At 43.0% G+C, this 19,410-nt stretch overlaps 1 protein-coding gene across 1 annotated transcript in view; it reads left to right on the top strand.

Moving 5' to 3' along the window:
* C1PH19orf12 (chromosome 1p C19orf12 homolog) overlaps positions 1-19,410 on the top strand; it is a 216,420-nt gene that overhangs the window by 89,539 nt on the left and 107,471 nt on the right. Inside the window, exon 2 of the mRNA XM_069607077.1 lies at positions 12,327-12,508. Within this exon, the coding sequence (XP_069463178.1) occupies positions 12,400-12,508 (109 nt within the window). The 5' untranslated portion in view covers positions 12,327-12,399. The remainder of the gene's footprint in view (positions 1-12,326; positions 12,509-19,410) is intronic.

Here is a 19,410-nt window from a genome sequence, read left to right as displayed (position 1 = left end):
GTCCCTAAAATAAGGTAAGCATCACTCCATATGGACCATCTTGTAGCCTCCTCGCCATATGTTTAGCTCTATATATTCCCTAGACCGCAAATATTTGTTTTCATTAGTTGTGCTATGCAGCTGCGCAATGCTGTCAGCCTGCAATGAACAAGCTGGACTCCTGGGATTTTATTTTTACCACCCTTCATGGCATTTTGTGGTACTTCAAGACCCACCTTTCTAAACAACGTGGTGTTAGTCTGAGGGTGACTGTATAGTCCGTTTACCTCCTCACCTGTCTATACAAAGCCATCAGGGTTTGTGCCAGCAGCACCCATGTCATCAGCGTAAATCCGCAATGGTGGCGGTCTCTCTACTTTAAAGAAATAAGTGCGCTCAAAAATATTATTGTCCCGAGAGTTCGAGCATGTAAGCATATGTTGATCGATCGTACAAACATTTCTTATGCACCTTACTGTAGTTTTACTCACTTTTACACACGCAAAATCAGGCAGCAGGGTGCGGCCATCTTGTGCTAATCTTATCTGTTGCCGCATCGCCCTAAGGTGAACTGCCCTGGCGGCACTAAATCTTATCCCAAGCCCCAGAGGCTGACATCAACATTCCTAGCGATATTCTCTGCCTATCTCCTTGACGTTACTGGGCAGCGTAACCAAACGCGCCCATTCATCACCTACGTGTTGACGTCAGTTGATTCAGAACCAGGAATATCAACACACATCCTCTGACAACACAGTGCGTCCCAATTTTAAATACAAAACATTATTTTTAAAGGAAACCGCAATAATCTGCAATTTATAATGTGCTTGTATGTCACAATAAACGCTCCGAGAACATCCGGCGATTGCCATATTCAACCACATTGGTAATTTCTTTTGGTTCTCGATCCACAAATGTTTATCGCGAGTCACACCGTGTTCCTTTTGGTTATAAGAAGCGCATTGGACGCACAGTGAATCGCAAGGCTTCGGCTTCAGCATCAGCTTGGCGCTAGACCACCGTAAACAACGTCCGGTTGCTCCTTCTCGCTGGTACTGCGAAAAGGGCATACCGGCCCGGGACGATCGACCCAAAACAGGGTCATTGTAATCCACCCATTTAAGTGTATCTGCAGCTGCCGGCTAAAGAAGCCATCAATTGGTATCTGCAATCAATGACATTCACAGGAAGGCAGGATGTAGCTGTGTAGAAAACCTAACAGAAATGTGTCTCAGTAGCCGTTCTTTATTCTAATTTATCAATTTACCCATTCGTTCTGGACAATGTGAAAACTAGCGATGAACACAAATGTGAAACAATGGAAACGCAGAGAAAACATTGTGGAAAGTTGGAGTCCACAATGTGCTTGAGAGGTTAGTGCTATGGAGTATGTTTAGCTCGAAATGGGATGCGGAAGCTGACGGAAGAATTTGAAGAACACATAGACGGCATTTTAATTGACTATTAGAGTAGAATTTGGCGTTGGTGGAACCTGGGTGAACCCAGATGTGGACTACATGCATTTCGGTGCTGGACTGCCTATTTTCCCGGTACAAAGACAAGTACATGCAGGTTGTTTTTGCGTGTCGTTGCTATATGCCACAAACAACAACCCATTACAATGTAAGCCAGCAATAACGGTCAGATAATGAAATCTTGACTCGTTTGTCTATAAAATTGTCTGCGGTAAAACTTACATAATATTCGGCATTTCCATTCTCTCGGCATAATGCAGAGACTCTGTTCAGATGAACACATTTTCATGAAATGAAATTACATGTTCCTTTGTCCAGCTTTGAAATGGTGAACCTTATCATATTTAACGGTATTACACTCCACCCTTCATTCATTCCATTCGGAATCCTCCATTTCTTCCAAGGACGAAAAACAATCGAACCTTATACTGTGTAGGATGCGTGGGTGTGCACAGCTCACAAGCAAAATTCAAACGCGCTGACCTTCACTTCCAATATGAGCGAATAGTATAGCAGACCACAGTGGCATTTGAAATATTTTTGAAAAACAAATTGTTTGCTGGCATCAACCAATGCTGCATGAAATTTCTAGTGATTTACTTTTTTAATGAAAAAAGTTAGTTTACTTCCAAATACCTTATTTTTAGTGTCTCTCTGGTGAACTGCTCACCCTCCCAGTGCCTCGCACAGCAAGCCCCCACCACCTGTCACCTCAGCTCGTCTCCTGTTCTCACAGCAAATTAGCTAATCATTTTTGCACATAGTGAGTCTCGAGCCCTGACCAAATGTGCTCGTACGGAAATGTCAGAGCAAGCCCTGCTCCAACCTTAGTGCACCATCCGTCTCTGCTCACTGACTCATGCCATCTCCAACCCCTTCTTGCTAGGCCGCGGTACCCTGAACCCATGACCCCTGTTCCCTTTGAGCGAATCTGGTGCCCAGACCCTACCCCGCACCACCTCAACTTCACCTCCCATATACCTAATCAGGAGTAGTCCTATATTTTGGTAACACTGACACCTATCCCCACTGCGTTTGAAATCGTAAGACTCTGAGGGCAGCAAATCAAAGATCGGCCCCTCTGATAAGGCATCAGATAGCAACAACCACTAACCCATGCCCCCATAAAAATATAGGTCAGAATGCACCTATTCCTCACCAACAACCCCCTTTGATGCGTTGTTTTGCTTACAGTCAGTAGTTCTTGCGTGCCAAGTTTCTGATGTAGCCTCGGTCTCATTCCTTTTATGGGACGCGTATTTATTCAGCTATTTGGCAACTGCAGAACCCCAAAGTTGCTTTCATGCTGATATCAATCTGACCCTCCCCCGAACAGTGAAGGACCCACAAGAGTTCGACGAAAGCGGGAAGTGTGAAAGCACAGCCTTACACTGTATGGCATCCTCCAAAAGGCACTCCTTGCAAAAAAAAATTGACAGAGGATCCATTTCAAAAGACAATTTGGACGCCTTATTTGGACACTTTGTTGAGCAAATAAATAATTTCTAATCATTTGAAACGGGAAGTGAACTGTTCCACGAGGTCTGCTTTCGGTGGACAGGGCACATTTGCAATGTTTTGTGGCAATGTATTTGCCCTAGGAACAAAATCATGAGCGATTCTGAGTATTTATGTCCAACACAGTCAAAAGTGAGATCTTTCACAAACTCAAATTCCATTTCCTGGTATATTGGCTTGACCACCCATTTTTTGCTTCTTTTCGTAAAAGCCATTGTGTAACAAAGCATCCCAAAGTTTCCTGCAGTCCTCTATTGTTCTCTCCCTACATTTTCGTTATGCGCTAAGACCGCTAGTAATGTCTGATATTGCATCCAGTCTATGCCAAAATGCAACCTCTTGGGCCTGTACTTTAGGCACATATTGTGGAACACCTCCAAATCTCCCATGTGACAGAATTCTGTGAGTCCCTTCAGATCTCTTGATAAGAGTTTTATCAAACGCAATCTTCTCAAGAGCTTTGTGTAGAGATGAAGATGGAACCAACCACTTCTTGCGTTCCTGCTCCTCTGATAAAGGTACATGTGCACATTGGTGAAAATGTTGGTTCTCTGTCCATGAGTGAACGTTTGAACAGTGGTGCATCAATGAGCGCCATTTTTCAAGTAGAATTGCCACAGACCCACCACAAGTTTTGGCGCTCCACCAAAGATGGTTGCTCAAAGACTGGGACTACTGTAAAATATTCTCAGAACATTTTTATTTTAATATAAAAAAGCAGCTGTCAACCTCCCCCCCCCCCCCCCCTCGTCCCCCGCACTCACTGGATGGACACATTTCAGCATCCGTATAATCTGAACCAGGCAGCTGTTAAATACAATGTATTTGTGCTCCTTTATTAGACTATCGTCCTGTATGAATGTGGTTTGTGACTCCACTGTGGTGGACATATGACCGAACAGGACATACTGAAGTCGAGATGTTTTGGCAAGTTCCTCGGTTAATTGCTTTGATGCTTCAGCATCTGTTATTTCAGCTTGTGTTATTTTCACATGAATCGGAGAAACCATCAATGTCTATTGTTAATTGGGTGGCCCTTTTTTTGCGGGTGTAGATTATGTGAAGTGGTCACTGAGTAATTCAAAAGCATCTTCCTTCTATTGTTTCTTCTTCATCTTGTCAAGTTCTCACATTGTAGCAAAGGTCCAAAAACACTTTGCTTGCTTCGCCGGTCACATTCAATTCATTTTCTGGCCATTGGGCATAATCATCTCGAGTCTGCTTATTGACTGGATTAAGCCGCGCCTCACAAATTAGTTGCTCCATGCAGAAATCTTTTTGGCAAGCAGCAGCTTTGGTTTCATTTGTTGTCTGTGTCTTCACACTTCGTTTTCTTCTGAGCCTCTAGGAGATGGGTTGTAAAAACATGTTCAATGTAAATCCAACATACAGTAAATAGCACTTTAGATTTTTTTTAAAGCATGTTATGAAGTCAACAGCAGCCCAAACCACTTTTTGTAAACAAAATAGTTTGTTAGTTACCCTTGTTTTCTTGATTTTCTGTGAAACCATGTTCTTAACTGTAACGACCGCACCAGCAAGCTGGTCCGCCACCTCTGATCCATGTGCCTCCTCTTCTAATTCCTGACCTTGTATACATCACTTGAATAGAATATTCATATTAAAAAGTCAATCGTTTTTTAATTCAAATTCTTCTCCGTCGCTTACATACATACCCTCATAAACTGTGTATGTCATTTAGTCAAAATATACATTTCGAATTTCACCTGATTGATGGCTAGTGTACTCGATCAGAGATCACCGTGCGACAAAACCCACCGATTGTAATGTTGCACTCAAGCATCTTGCATTGTATTCGGCATGAGGGTCGAAATTGTAACGTTAGAACTGAAATGGTAAAAGTTTGAAAAGATGCATGTTTATAATAATGTCACTGTCCAATAGTATCAGATGTAAGATATACTTTTTTTCATTCAAGGCAACTGTCAGTATGCATACCTCATGCTCTGGGCCAGCTCCAAAGGATGATGTAATTGTAGTCCAAAGTACCAGCATCCCCCTGTAACACAGTACTTTTTTTTTTTTTTAGTATGGATGAAAACAGTGAAATTGAATAGACACAATCGGATGTAGTCAATGGTACATATCAATGTCTATCAAAATGGGGTATAGTTATAAAGCAATACAATCTGGTAAATATGCAAAGTTTAGTAAGAAACATTTACACCAAAAGCACCAATCCGTCCATGTAGTTACCTGCTCAGTACCCCAAGGCCTACAGCTAATTCATGAACAGTGACTCACCTGAGGCAGCGTGTGCATGAATAGAGTTGGAATTGCATTTGGAATTTACGAGAAGTTCTGAGTCGATGCTTCTTTGTGTACTGAGATTGGTCGTACATATTCGGGGTAAAGTGCAGGCTGCAGATGCAGTATCTATCACCCATCAAGTCCACCAAGACATCCTGGGCTCTACTATCAAGCTTGTTTGGCGCAAATCTGCAATACCTGACCCATTCTCTTTTTAGATCTATATTCCTCGGGAATATATGCATTATTGTGCCCGTAGGTTTAGTATGGGTCTTAGAACGGCAAGCCTAAACCATACAAGCAGGCATGGTTTAAAAAAAAGTCCACATCGTTAAAAAATTATTTTGCATGAATGCCTGAAAAAGATTGAATTATATCATAGATTTTTCTATGCAATGTTTGTTTTGGTCACAGAAGCAAAAATTGTGTAGCCGACTGTATTGTAGGATAACTTTCATACAATTTGCGTCACATCAATTGCATTGCTTACAGATGTTGCTCGCAGATATTCTCATGATAAATATCAAGGGGTTTATAAAGTATTGGAAAAGTGGGTGTGTATTTGAATGACTGACGTGTATATGGCGTGGTCTTATGTGGATAGCGGGGGCCCGGTCTTCTTCGGGAGAGCCTGCCTGGAGACACTGGGTCTGGGGAGGCCATATGAACAATGGCCCCTGCGTGTAAGGTACATTTGTAGTGTAGATGGTGTTTGGCACCTCGGCCGTTCCCACCCAGTCAGCCCTGCCAGGACAAGTGAGCGTGTCCTTGATTCACTGTGAAAAATTGAAACCACCATTCATAAAAGTTCAGTTGCATTTTATTTTGTTGCTGATGTTGATGGCACACATGTACTACACATTGTATACTTCGGGTTGCAGCACAGTGTGGGGAAAATCCCCTGTACTGACCGCAGTCACTGGGGAATGTGTCTCTAATGGCACCAATGACACAGGCAGGGTATTACTCGTCGAACGCAGTGTCCAAGCCTCCTATGAAGCCACCATGTAAACGCACGATAGGCCACCAGCCTGTACCAGCTGTGGAAGAGAAAGATACAAACTGTATTTAAATGAACAAGATAAGGGTATCAAACCTTAGTTGAAAATGCAATCTTGTATCCTATGGCATTGGTTCCAGTACAAATGTTACTTCACGGATCAAACAACTAGGGCTTTAAACCGTAGACACATTACAAAAGTGTACAACTATGCATTCCATTACATTTGGGTTGTACGTGAAAGTGACACAAGATGACCAATATGATTTCCCCAAATCACGAGTGATGTATAGAATTGCAAGACTACAATAATTTGGCAGTGATAGATCAAAGTTACAACAATATAGGAGACAAACATGAAATGTTAGTGGCCTAAGTTAAATCACATCTAGGGTACACTTACTCGTTACTTGGATTGCGAGGGCGAACTGTTGGGCGAAATTAGTGCATAACCACCATCGTAATCCTCAACACGGACCGTGTGAGGCAGGCTGCCCTGAAGTCATGCAGCTCGGTAACGCATTGCGGCCGTGTCTTGTCTTGTATATGTAGGACAAGCATCCAGAGTTTTCTCTGCAGCAGCAGTAGTTCTCCTCCTCGGTTGGCATTACCTCGCACCGATTGCAGGTACACCAGGTGGAGACGTTGTCCATGCGACTAGGCTCAGGCTCTTGATCTGGTGATTCGTCCTCCCAACTGTCGTCCGAAGCCCCATCGTTGCCTCGGAATAGGGATCGACTACCAGCTCTCTGTTTATCAAACTGCTACACACGCAGGGAGTTGGTACCAGAGGAATGCAGGAGTCTAGAAGGACAGTATTTGGTCAGGAAGTGTTGTGGTCCCCGGGCACAGATAGCCTTGTAGATGATACAGTGGGATTTGAATGTAATCTGTGCTGAGACCGGGAGGCAATCGAGGCTTTGTAGGGCAGGAGAGATGCTGTCACTGGGCTTGAGGCCAAGGAGAAGTCTCACTGCCCTATTCTGGGTTAGCTGGAGGCGTTGCACGGTGGACGAAGGAAGAGGCTGTAGTAATAGTCTAGCCTGGAGAGACCCAGAGCACGGGTAACATTGAGTCTCTGGGGCGAGGTGAGGAAGGGTATGGTTCCTTTGCGAAGGAAGAGCTGAAAATGGGACTTCCTGACAATGTCCTGAATATGAGGGATGAAGGAAAGGGAGGAGTCAAAGATTAATCAAAGATTTCTGGCTTCAGAGGAGGGGGCAGGGGGAGAGCCCATGGAGGAAGGCCAGAGTGAAGGGACGAAGTAGGGTGCAGTGGGCCCAATAGGGAGATTCTCTGTGCCTGTTCAGTCTCACCTTGTGCATAGCATCCAGTTACCTTGAGATTGGAGTAAAACTGCACAGCAAAACTAGGCAAGGCCCCTCCCTATCTCTAGTCTGTGTAGTTTCAAATAAGGCTTCAATACTCACAAACTCCGAAGATGGTTCAATGGTTTTCATTTTGAAATGTTGGTAAAAATTGCTCGAGGGCTTCCCCTCTCTCAACCATATGTGGGCACCCATCTACTAATCCCAGGCTTCCCCCAAACCCAGATTAACCAGCTAGTGTTTGGTAATCCCTGCTTGTAAAAACTAGCTATGGATGACGGCCTAAAGGCAATATCCTTCTTTATCTGGCTCCCGCCGGGATTCTTCTGAGATTCCAAATCCAACACTCTCCAAGCTTGCTCAATAGGAATGCCTATTTCCCATAGAGTCCAATAGGACTCTATGGGAATGAGGACCATGGAAGCACCGGCACCGTTAATAACCGTGCCGCTGCTTTCGTGAAAACTCTACGGGTGCCGTTCCGCCCCGGCATGTCTGACCTGCCGGACGGGATGGCACCCGCCCATAGAGTTGTAGTGTGCCGGTCCGGAAACAACGGTGCCGGTAAGCTGACCGGCACCGTTGTTTCCGGACTGGCAGGCTCTGAATGAGCCCCAAAGTCATGCATGTGAGGTGTGGCACACTGTTTTCCCTTTGGCCCAGTATCTGGTATGTGAAGTCCACATAGTCCCCAAAGATGTACCATTCTGTTGAGGGCCTACCTGCAGCACGTTTGCTCAGTGCAGAGGAGTCTATACTGTTGTCCTACACACTCAAAGTACTATGGGCACAGTTACCTACTGATGGAGCGTTACTGCCAAAAGCAATTCACTATCCTAATTTCAAAATAAGATATTTTTTTCCAGGCAATAGTGACATGGCCACCATGGGTTTTAACTGATGCTACTTGTTCCCGAAACACGTTTGATCATAACCTTATTTAGGAGTTAACAGTGCATCCTTCTTGAGCTGAACCATGAATATTCTAATAGGCGGGGTAAAAATGCCAAGTTGCAAGCTACTAGCCCGTCACAAAGTCACTCGAACTCTCATTAAACCACAATTGCAGCACATTTTTTAATTGCCAAGAGTCGAGCATCACTAGCTAATGGCTGAGGTTAGTGAAAATGTTGAGTCTTGATAATGGCAATACAAAAAGCAGTATCTGTGGGGGAAAAACAAAATCTGTATTAAACCCTTCTAACCTCACTTAACAATAAATCAACAACGCCATCAAACTGAAGTTTGTTTATGTTTATTAAGTTTATATAGCGCTTTAATCCAAAGCGCTTTACAATAAAACAACAAGATACAATAATGGAAAAAGCAAGTTAACATGAGACAAACCAGTCTAACAATATGTAGAACAGTTTCCTTGGATATTGGAGATGAGGGAAAAGTGAGAAGGAAGGAAGGGAGAGGGGGTAGAGAAGGGAAGGGGAACAAGATTCAATTATGTGATATAAGGTCAAGTGGATGTGAGAGGAAGGGAAGGGGAGGTATAGGGACAGGGGAGAAGGGAGGAGAGAAGGTAGGAGGTTAAGGGGAGGGGGAGTGGAGAAGGGCTTTCAAGGAGGTGCGGAAGGAGGTGTATGTGGGGGTGGAGCAGATGGAGAGAGGTAAGGAGTTTCAATGTAGGGGGGCCAGGAGCTGAAAGGAGCGGAAGCGAGAAGCAGCACTAGGAGACGGGGGTACAGTAAGTAGAAAGAGGTCGGCGGAGTGGAGAGAGGGAGTGTAGAAGGAGAACAGAGATTGGGGGGAGCAATGTCCTGGAGAGATTTGAAGACCAAACAGAGAAATTGAAATTTAAGTTGGGAGGGGAAGGGAAGCCAGCCGAGTTGAGTGAGGAGGAAGCATTGTGGCTTATGGAACTACTTGATCCTTGAGTAAAACATTGGGAAGATTGAAACACATGAAACTATGGTATGGAAAAGACATATGCTCCTCCAGAAGACTTTCCCCAATGATGCTTTGGATCTCGCATCTATTCCTGTGATTGACATAATATGGCATCAATCTACAATCACTCAGACATCTGTTATTGGAATGCGAAGGCACCTGGGATACAAGACTGTTGTTGTTGGGGAGATTTGTAGATTTGTAGAGAGGAGAGCTTAGCACAGGATTCTTTTTGGGATAGACTGATCACTGGTCAAGAAATCATGCTAGTACAAGTTTTAGAAAATGTTTACATACTTGTGAACTATTAATCCATAGGATTGCTAGTGAGCTTAATAGACGAGTTGACCTGTCTTCCCTTTTCACTCTTGGCGCTCTGGATCATTTTTTTTTGGTTGCATTTAATTTCTTCGTTTCTTTTGATAATTTTAGATGATGATTGTTTGTAAAGGTTTTTTCTGTAAAGCCAAAAACAAATAAACAAAAAAAATAATATGGCATAGCTGTCCTACGTAGGACGACATGTTTGTTCAAAGCTGAAAAAGCGTTGGGCAGGCCTGGAAGAGATATCTGAAAGGGAGAAATCATTTAAAATGGCTAAAAGCCCTCTCATCCGAACTTCGAAGCCTAGGTATGAGTGCAATTCTTCAGTAGTAATACGTGCCCAAAGGATTCCGGAAGTTCAATCCTAAATGTATTAAAGGAAGAAGAATCAAAATAAAAATAAGCGTCCGATCTATTTGCCCATCTTTCTGGCAACGTAATGTGGTTTTGTATAGCATTTTGCTACCATGTTTTTGATTTTGTGGTGCATGGCTCTGTGAAAGAAGAGTTTTGTGTTAGATCGAGAGGCAGGTGCAAAACTTATGATTTGACTCTTGGCATGTCAGAAATGGTATGCGGTGTGCGTGTGTGGATTTGAAGTGGCAAATCACTTTTTGGCTGATGAGGAGGCTGCAGCTGAACATTGTGTGTGTGTTTTATTCTATTTTCTTTATATTTATTGGGTATTTATAATGTGCCTATGCACAATGTGTTTCAAGGCGCAACAAGAGGAGAGGAAGGGGGAAACGGGCAGCCAGACACACCTGTTCACTTAAAAAACCTTAGTTAAGGTGCAGTTAAGCTGCACAGATTTAATGCAACCACAGTCTTGAAATTCAGCGGATGTGGGAAGTCCAGAGCAGCTAAACTCGACGCGCTCCCGTTGGTGCCCCCCACCCCAGACCCCTAAAATGCTATGTCCCCCATAATGCGATTTTGTATGTCATTGTGAATCAACCTCTTCCAATATGTATTTGCTCATGGGCTTTGCAACTGGAATGCTCCAAGTTAACCTGCTCATGACTTCCCAAATCCACTCAATTTAAAGTGTTTTGTTGTGTTCAATCTGTGCAACTTAACTGCACCTTAAAGGTTTTTTCAGGGAATTTCAAGGATTTTGTTATACCATTTGTTATTTTAAGGGCCACTAGCCATGGTCTTTGTCCCTGGCCAGTGAGCATGGCCTTCGGCCATGACACTATATATATTTTATAACACTACCGGGCCACTGGCCATGTCCACTGTACGTGTTACCCCAATGTTTCTTTTGGACCCCCTAGGTGGCCACAGTCTTTGGCCGTGGCCACTATACTTGAAACACTTAGGGCATTTGTAACGCGCCTATACATATCGTATCATACTTGTCATTTGGGTCCACTAGCCAGGGCCGTCGGTCCTGGCCAGTGAACACAGCCTTCAGCCGTGACTAGTGTATATTTTGTTTCCAAAATGCTTCCAACTTCCCTGCCCCTTCCATTAAGGATGCCCATGAAATACATATTGGCCTATAGGGGAGGTTGCCTAACTGGATAGCTGTCAAACTAAATGCCAGATAGGCTTCGGATCATTTGTATCAAGGCTTTGAAGGTTAGGTTTCCAGCAAATTATTATTCTTGATGTTTACAACTGACCATATTTATCTCGTGAAGGGTCAGAGACACGAAGACTTTTGGAGAACTTTTTGACACTCACTGAAACCAAGCACTGTAGTATGTAGGTCCTGCTTGTACTTTTTACTATGTAGTTTGAATTGTAGACTGGCTTCACAGGGATCATGGAGAAAGAGGAGTTTGCCTGGGAAATTCCAAACTTGCAAGCACCAGTATCTGAACATCAGCATCCTAATGCACTGTAGCCAGCCTCTTCCCCATGAAAAGCACGCCTGAGGGTCTGTGATGGCAGGTTGCCAGGGGATATGCCAGCATATCCCACATTTACAATAGGTTTAAGGTGCAGTCACATTGGCCATATACTGGTGGACCTCACCTGCTGGGAACCCGTACAGGATATGGATGTGTGCACTAGACTGGAAAGTGAAATAAACCTATTTTTGATTGGTTGGTTCTCTGGTGCTCTTGATATTGTGAGGTGGATTAAGTTCTCTGCAGATCCAAGGACCAGCAGGCGTCTTCTCTTGATGATTCACTTGAATGCTGACCAGGACTTGCGAGTGCTTCAGTACCTGGAGATGTTGCGGATGACCATTTCTAAAATGTTGAAGGGTCATTATTAGTGGATTTAAGGTGTGGTTGAGGTTTGTGCCTGAAATGCTGCATTGTGAACAACATTGTGCCACCCACAGAATTCCGCTCCTTTGGGGTGCAAGGCCTGCATTAATCCACAAAAGGGCTTTGGTAAAAAGATGCGTTTGCTCTGCACTCGTGTCAGTGGCTTACATTAAAACATCTCCGTCTGAATTCTTGTTTCTCGCTCCCAGAAATGTTTATCTCTGACTTCCGCTTGCTAAAACAGACATTTGTCAGAATTGAACACGGTCACAAAGTACATCCGTTTTGTCTCATTTTTTTCCAGAGTACATTTACCCGTGCCATGGATCCTGCAAAAGTGAGTGCGGTCATCGAGCTTCTGTGCCATATTGCTCAGAATGATAAAATTAAGGCTGCATTCAAGCACTCTACTAGGGGAGCTCTGCTTGCTGGTGCCGCAGCCTTTCTGGGTGGTATATTCGCAGGGCCTCCAGGGATCGCAGTTAGGTGAGTGAGTTTTCTTCATTTTTCTTTCGTAAATTCTTAAATTAACTTTTGGGGTATTGCAGACATCTTTTGTTTGCTGGAAGTTCTCTACTGCCCAACGCCTTATTGAACATATGTTAAAGAACATAGATTCTAAATAGCGAAATAGCAATTCCATTTGTAAACCCCAAATATAAGGCATGCCCTTCCTTGAATCTGCGAGTGGGGGCTGTCATTACCTTAGTTTCATTACACCTTTTCTATGCTGTGTTTTGCCATGGTTATCACTGTTCTGCCTTCACTGGCTCTTGAATGCTGCAGTCACCTTCTGCTGCACCTGGAATGACACCACTTGGCTCTCCTGCCTTGCTATCCTTTGACTGTGCGCTAATCATGCACATGTCAAGAGTGAGGCGTTATTCAAGGTGCTTTCCATGAGCAAGGACCCACAGTTTATTGAAAGGTCCTGCTGATACAGCCCTGGGCAGCAGCAGCGATTTAATGTGGCATTGGGTACTTTAAATACTCTGGATTAAGAGAGCCAGATCTACTGGCAGGTCTTCTGTCTGCTTGCCACTAGGCTCTGCAGTGATCTTCCACTTGAAGTAATACCTGCAATCCCACGTTTTTGTTTTCAATAAACCGCTCAAAACTCAACCCTTGATCCTCGCATCCTGTGAGCAGCATTGCTGCGCCAACCTTCATGTTCTTGGTTTACAGGACAAGAAGGCCACATCTTGCAGGCACTGTGCACTCTCTAATTAATAATTCTTCACATAATTTTGTGCTGTGTAGGAGCGTTGCAGTTTATTAGTTAGTATTGTAACTGGATTTATATCTGTTGACCCCCTACCCCGCACCACCCCACTTAAATGTCTTCCATTATTAGACTGTTGTAAGAAATGGTCTGGAGTTAATGCGAGTCAAATGGAAACTTCCCTCTGAATATCGTTTCTCATCTTGAGGAGGATTTAGACACTGGTGTTGTTCCATAAGAAATGTGTAGCAATGTGATTAAGGGAATTGTAACTGTCCCAGTATATTCAGAGAGTTTACAGATTTGAAATGGACAATGTCTGTCTAGGATCAGTTTTCAAAATTGCTTTGCAGAAAAGTCTGAATCACTCTTTTCTGAAAGACTATATGTTAAGAGTTGGAGCCATGTTCGTGATAGGCAAAGAGGTTTGCAACACAAGTACTTAAGAAGGCTATATCCTTATTCTCAAATAGGACACTAGAGGGGCATACACAAGTGTCTTCGTAGTTGAGAATTAAAGGGAAGGGTTTTGTAAAGGTAGATATGATGAGACTGAAACTTGTTCTAAACACTATTATTCAAGTTCTGAATATTTGTCATAAATTACTAACGCTTTAATACTTTCAAAGTGCAGGATTTAATAGCTACAATAGGCATCTGATGCATTACAAATTCAAGAAGATGGGAGGCTTTGTCATCAGCGAGGAAACTCGCCAATTCAAGGTATTTCTGTTGGTGCAGCAAACCTGTGAAGAGTGGGCATGCTTGTATTCATACGTAGATTACGGTAATGGGATATACGATGTCTGAGACCAAGTGTGTCAGATAAACGTCTATTACACTTCAACTCCTACACTGGTTAGACTACATGTAGCAACTTTATATTTGAAACCATTCCAGAAAAACACAATTCTAGACAAATAAAGTTCATAGAAAAAAATTACTTGAATTCTGCAGAATTGTTAGTTTAAAGCCGGTGAGGTTTCTGTGCTGGTATAATCCTGAACATAGCTGTTATTGATATATCTTGGTGTCGTATGAGTTTAGCCACAAAAAGATGGGCAAGCGTTGATGTTTTTGACCTAGCAGGTAGTGGAATCTTTATGTTGGTATGGATTCCACAAACCTATGAGGGAAAAGTGTTTTTTTTTTTCTATGAGGGCCGCAATTTACTTTAATCTCAAATGGTTCTTTTTTGGGATAGGGAGAACACAAACATATGAACAAAATTAATGTATAGGCGAAAATGAGCTTTGTCTTGAATATTGTAGCATCTGAAACTTGGAGCAATGACATAAGCACTTCACTCTTTGAAAAGGTGCATCTGTGGCAACTTTATAACTAGATGAACAGCAGATATTTTTATCTGGGAAGGCAAACCCACACTAACAATGGCACAGGGCATTTAGGAAGAAATGCTTGCTAACATAAGTCTTGCTTGAAACAATGATGTATTCACAATCCCAAAGGTTACCACAAATGGGAACCTATGCATTTGGATGCCCTGGCAGTTGAGCGCTATGGAAACGGAGAAAACGAAACATGTCAAAACATTGAATTCAATTAACTATATATGGGATGGCATAAAGAGATCTGGGAAACCCTCTACCGGTACCAACACAGCCCATTGACCTGTTCTTGGGTGGATAGCCCCTGGGAGGGTCTCGACCATGCTTTAGCTCACAATGCTTTCCACAGATGAGAAATTGCCATACACATATCAGTCTGTCCCGCCCATAGGTAGTCCAGCACCGTAATGGTAGGCAATTCTCCTCTGAACAAGAATACCAACAGCAACGCCAGCCACGTGTTTCGGCCTCTTCTCCCGGGGTCAATGGGCCGTGTTTGTGCTGGTAGAGAGACTCCCAGCACCCCCTCCCAACCCCCTGTTTGGCATATTAAGTAACTTTGGGTCTCGCACTAAGTTACCAGGGGAATCCAGACGTGTGGACCCCTTGCTCACTGTTCTTAGAGAGGCACAACTCTACCTCACGGATGAGGCCCGACTAGGTCGAAACACGTGGCTCGGTTTGCTGTTGGCACTCTTGTTCAGAGGAGAATTGCCTAGCATTTCGGTGCTGGACTGCTCCTGGGCAGGACAAGGCTAATATTCTGGGATATTTCTCCTCTGTGAAAGGGACAGTGAGCTAAAGACTTGGTTGAGACTCTCCTGAGGGCCATGCACCTCAGTACAGCTCAATGGGCCGTGTTGGTGCTGGTAGAGAGACTCCCAGAACCCTCCCTTGGTTTGTATATATGGGATGGTCCTCAAATGTTTGTTCGAAACGTTTGTAAATACATTTCCACCATGAGTCCAAAGTGAATAACCAGATGCAAGTGAAAAAAAGTTCTTTTTTAGAATATGGATTGGTGTCCGATTCTGGGAGGGTATCCAAGTGCATAAGTAAGGGAATTTTTTACTTGAGTGTAACCAGACTCTCACTGGGTAGCATAAGGTAAGCGGTAAGGCTTAGACTTGAGAAAGCAGGGGGGTTTAGTGTGTAGGGTAAATAACACATTAGAAACTGTCCGATATTGGTGGTCCACACAAATGTGCAAAAATAAACTATTTAGTAGGCCAATCGCATGCCGGTTAAAGTCAAGCCTACTATGTGCGTGTGAGTGTGTGTATTGTGAGAAACCTAGAGGTGTTTCACTTGCTAGTCCCTAGGGATCTGTCATCCAGGTGGCCAGGACACAGCCATCGCTATTGGATCCAGTTCCTGGGGGTGGACCAGTGCGCGAGGATCACCTGGATGGGGGTCCTCGGGGGAAATGGAAGTAGGACACTGACGAGTGAGATGTGGTATTCCCCTTCTCATAACAACTTTTCGCCATCCACAGCCAGCGTGTGTTGCATCAGGTCAACGGTACACAGAGCCCCCCCCTACACTGATAACCAGCACAGGGAGAGGCGCTTGCTACCGTGGTACGGTCCTTGACCCCAAAGCCAAGCGGTTCATCAGAGTCAAAAGAAGAACTGATGAGACACTACACTGTGTTGGATGAAAGTTGTGAATGTGAATTAAGGGAAAATGAAAGAACTGTTAGCACCCCAGGGTAAAACCATCTGGAGAGTGGTCCAGCACCACATGGGTGCTCACTGGAGAGACTCTGGTTTATTCCCCTATTGTTAAAACTACCGATACCAGAAGGCCTTAGGAGAGCCACAAGGAAAAGGTAAAAGTGGTCATACAGGGGTCTAGCAAAACCCCCTGTACAGTCGAAAGTCTTTGACTGACAAGTAATTGGAGGACAAAGTGAAGTGAATCCTGCATAGTGAGAAAGTAGAAGGAACTGTGGGGTTGACAAATGTGAACCCAACGGAGGGATGCCTGCAGAATGGGGCGAAGCACGATACCCCAATGAACATTGTGTTGACAAGAGTAAACCCGACAGAGGGATGTCCACAGTGGAATGTCTAAAAAGACATTAAGACTTGTGAATAAGAGCCGTAGTGAGACGGAGGGAGGATAACATTCGAGAAGGGTCTGAGCCCAGAAGAGAGGGATCCGGGGGTGAAGAGTCATCACCCAGTGTATATACAGAAAGGAACTTTTTGTTTTTATTTTGAACACATCACGTCCTTTAAGGCAAGAGACTTTTGTATAAAAGAGACTTAGCCACCAAAGATCCTGATACCTGAGAACTGAACTGTAGTCTGGTGCTGGGAAAGCTTGAGAGTGTGCTGTGCTCAGGAGTCTCGCCTTGTCCCGTGCTCAAAACATGGGGAAGGGAGACCCCGACTACCACATCCTGACTTAACATTTTTTGAACACTTCTTTCTTATGAACCCTATCCCACACACTTAGTATTTAGTTGTAAGGATAGACAATAGTTTTAATTTTTTTAAATTGGTTTTTCAGTATAGGCCCTTTTTTTGACAAGACGCCACTAGGACGGCCTTATTATTTGATGGTCGTAGCTAGCACCCATCTTAGGTTTAGATTAGGCGTTTCACCAACCTACCTATAGTTTAATAAACAGTCTTGAACTGTATGACGTGTCTGTCTTTACTGTTGCCACCATGAGTTCCTTACAGTATATAATATATTCAGTGAACGCGTTTTGTTAAAGCAATGTTGTGGTTAAGTTGCAGTAAAAACAAGCGTGAAATTCAGTGAAGAAAAATGTGAAAGGAACGTTGATGCTGGGCAAAATCAAAAAAACTAAATTATTCGCCATTTATGTTAAGCTGCACAACCATGACTCGGTCCACCGCCATGCACTGCTCAGACTAACACCCAAGACATCAAAGATGACATCACTGATGCCATCTCCAATGCTACTAAGTTTTTTGTTAAGTGATGTAAGCAGTTTAGAGAAGTTAAATTGAAAACTTTGCATACCTACTTTAATGGTACTATATATATGTATGTCTTCACTGAACAATGTTGTTTTTTTTGTAGTGGACTTCATTATAAATATCACAATGCTTTTATACACAACATGCATCTCCATTGATTTTAATACGAGAAGAACTGGGGCTGAATTTACTCTGGGCTATTGTGCAGTGGAAAACACTGGCCTTTTTCCATAAAAGTTGTTTGAATAAATGGGAGGGTGGTCTTGAAGTGTTGAATCTTGCACTGCGAGATAATTCGGACCAGACGCTAAAAACCTGGAAAAATCAATGCTTGAGTATTCTGGCTGAATTGAGTACCTCGGAAGAATGCCTATTGACAAATCCTACTGAAGTCAAAAGTAAATTGCTGGATCTTGAATGGATTTATACGAGAGAGAATGTTCAAACTTTAAAACTATATGGCCAGAAGGTTTCAAGCTATAGGGCAAGAAGAAACCCTCAGCAGTACCTGAGAAAATTTCCCTGTAGCACGTTCAGAAATGAGTTCATGAGACTGCGGATTAATTTGGTACCCACCAAAGTGGTATTGGAAGCAAGAAAAGCTGAAGACTTGAGAAACCATGTATGCAGGTGGTGCAAAGAACAAAAGGAAACCTTGCAGCATATAATAATGTTCTGCCCAACTTTAAACAGTCGGAGAAATAGATGGTTTGGCATATGTACACAGCAATATACCACCAGAACTGCAACACAATTGTGGCTAGCTATCCTACAAGTGGCGAGTAACTCGCTGATCATACCCGTGTTTTTGATATTTGAAGGAACTATTTAAGCAGCCGGAAGACACAGCAGAAACCAATGGAGAAGCTGACATTACTATCCTTTAAAGCTGCTTCTTAGTTCTTTGACACTGCTTTTCCTGCTTCCTAAGTGAATGTTGATATTTTTTCCCCTTTAAAAAAAAAATGAATTAATTGTATTCTTGTTAAAGTTTAAGGTTTTCAAATATAAAACCAAAAATGCTAAACAAATTTGTAACATGGCATATGTTTCTAAATTAATCATCCATACAGTTTATTAAAAGCATCCCAAACCTCTGCATACTCTTCCCGTGCAATACGTCTTTGATAGAAGACCTTCTCTTTAGCTGAAAAGATAAACAACTCTGTAGATGGTTTAGCGCAGGAGTGTTTTGCACTATCTTTACACTGACACAATATTTCTTTTTTGGCAGTATAAGAGCTCTGTAAATCCGCTTGTGTTCCGCATCGGTCAGGTCTTTTAGTTTTGATAGCCGATTCCAGGCATTTATTTGAATTTACTATCTAGGAAATGAAGCTTGTAACTAAATCTAAACAAGAACCTCTTCTTGATAGTTTTTAACTTTGTTTCAGTACCAAAACCTATGAATCCAAGATGCAATCTCCTTCCTACAACCCCAACATAAATGATCAGGGAGCAACTTACTTTGCCACATTTGTTTGGGGACCAATATAAGTAGTGAATAACACTTTGGTGTGTGAAGCACAAATCAAGATCCACCTTCAATCTCTTAGGACCGTTGCAGATTCTATTCCAATCTACCATGGATAGTTCTATATATAATTCAACTTCCCATTTCTATCTTACCCTTTTCAGGAACAATATCTGCTGGAATAGAATTAAGGAGGTTATAGAATGTAGTTGCTGAGGGAGTTGGTATTGATGAGTTAAGTTATTGCAGGGACCTCATGTATTCTTGCGTTAAGGGGAGGAAAAGCACATAGAACAGAACTTGAAGTTGAAAATGGCATTATCTTTCCCTTGGTTGTAACTTTTATTTAAATTTGAGGAATTCAAAATCTAACAGCGTATTGTGAG

Source organism: Ambystoma mexicanum, chromosome 1p (assembly GCF_040938575.1).
Source record: "Ambystoma mexicanum isolate Mex_15411 chromosome 1p, UKY_AmexF1_1, whole genome shotgun sequence".
Lineage (NCBI taxonomy): Eukaryota > Metazoa > Chordata > Amphibia > Caudata > Ambystomatidae > Ambystoma > Ambystoma mexicanum.
Note: the sequence above shows the minus strand (reverse complement) of the source record. Positions and strands in the feature narration are given on the sequence as shown.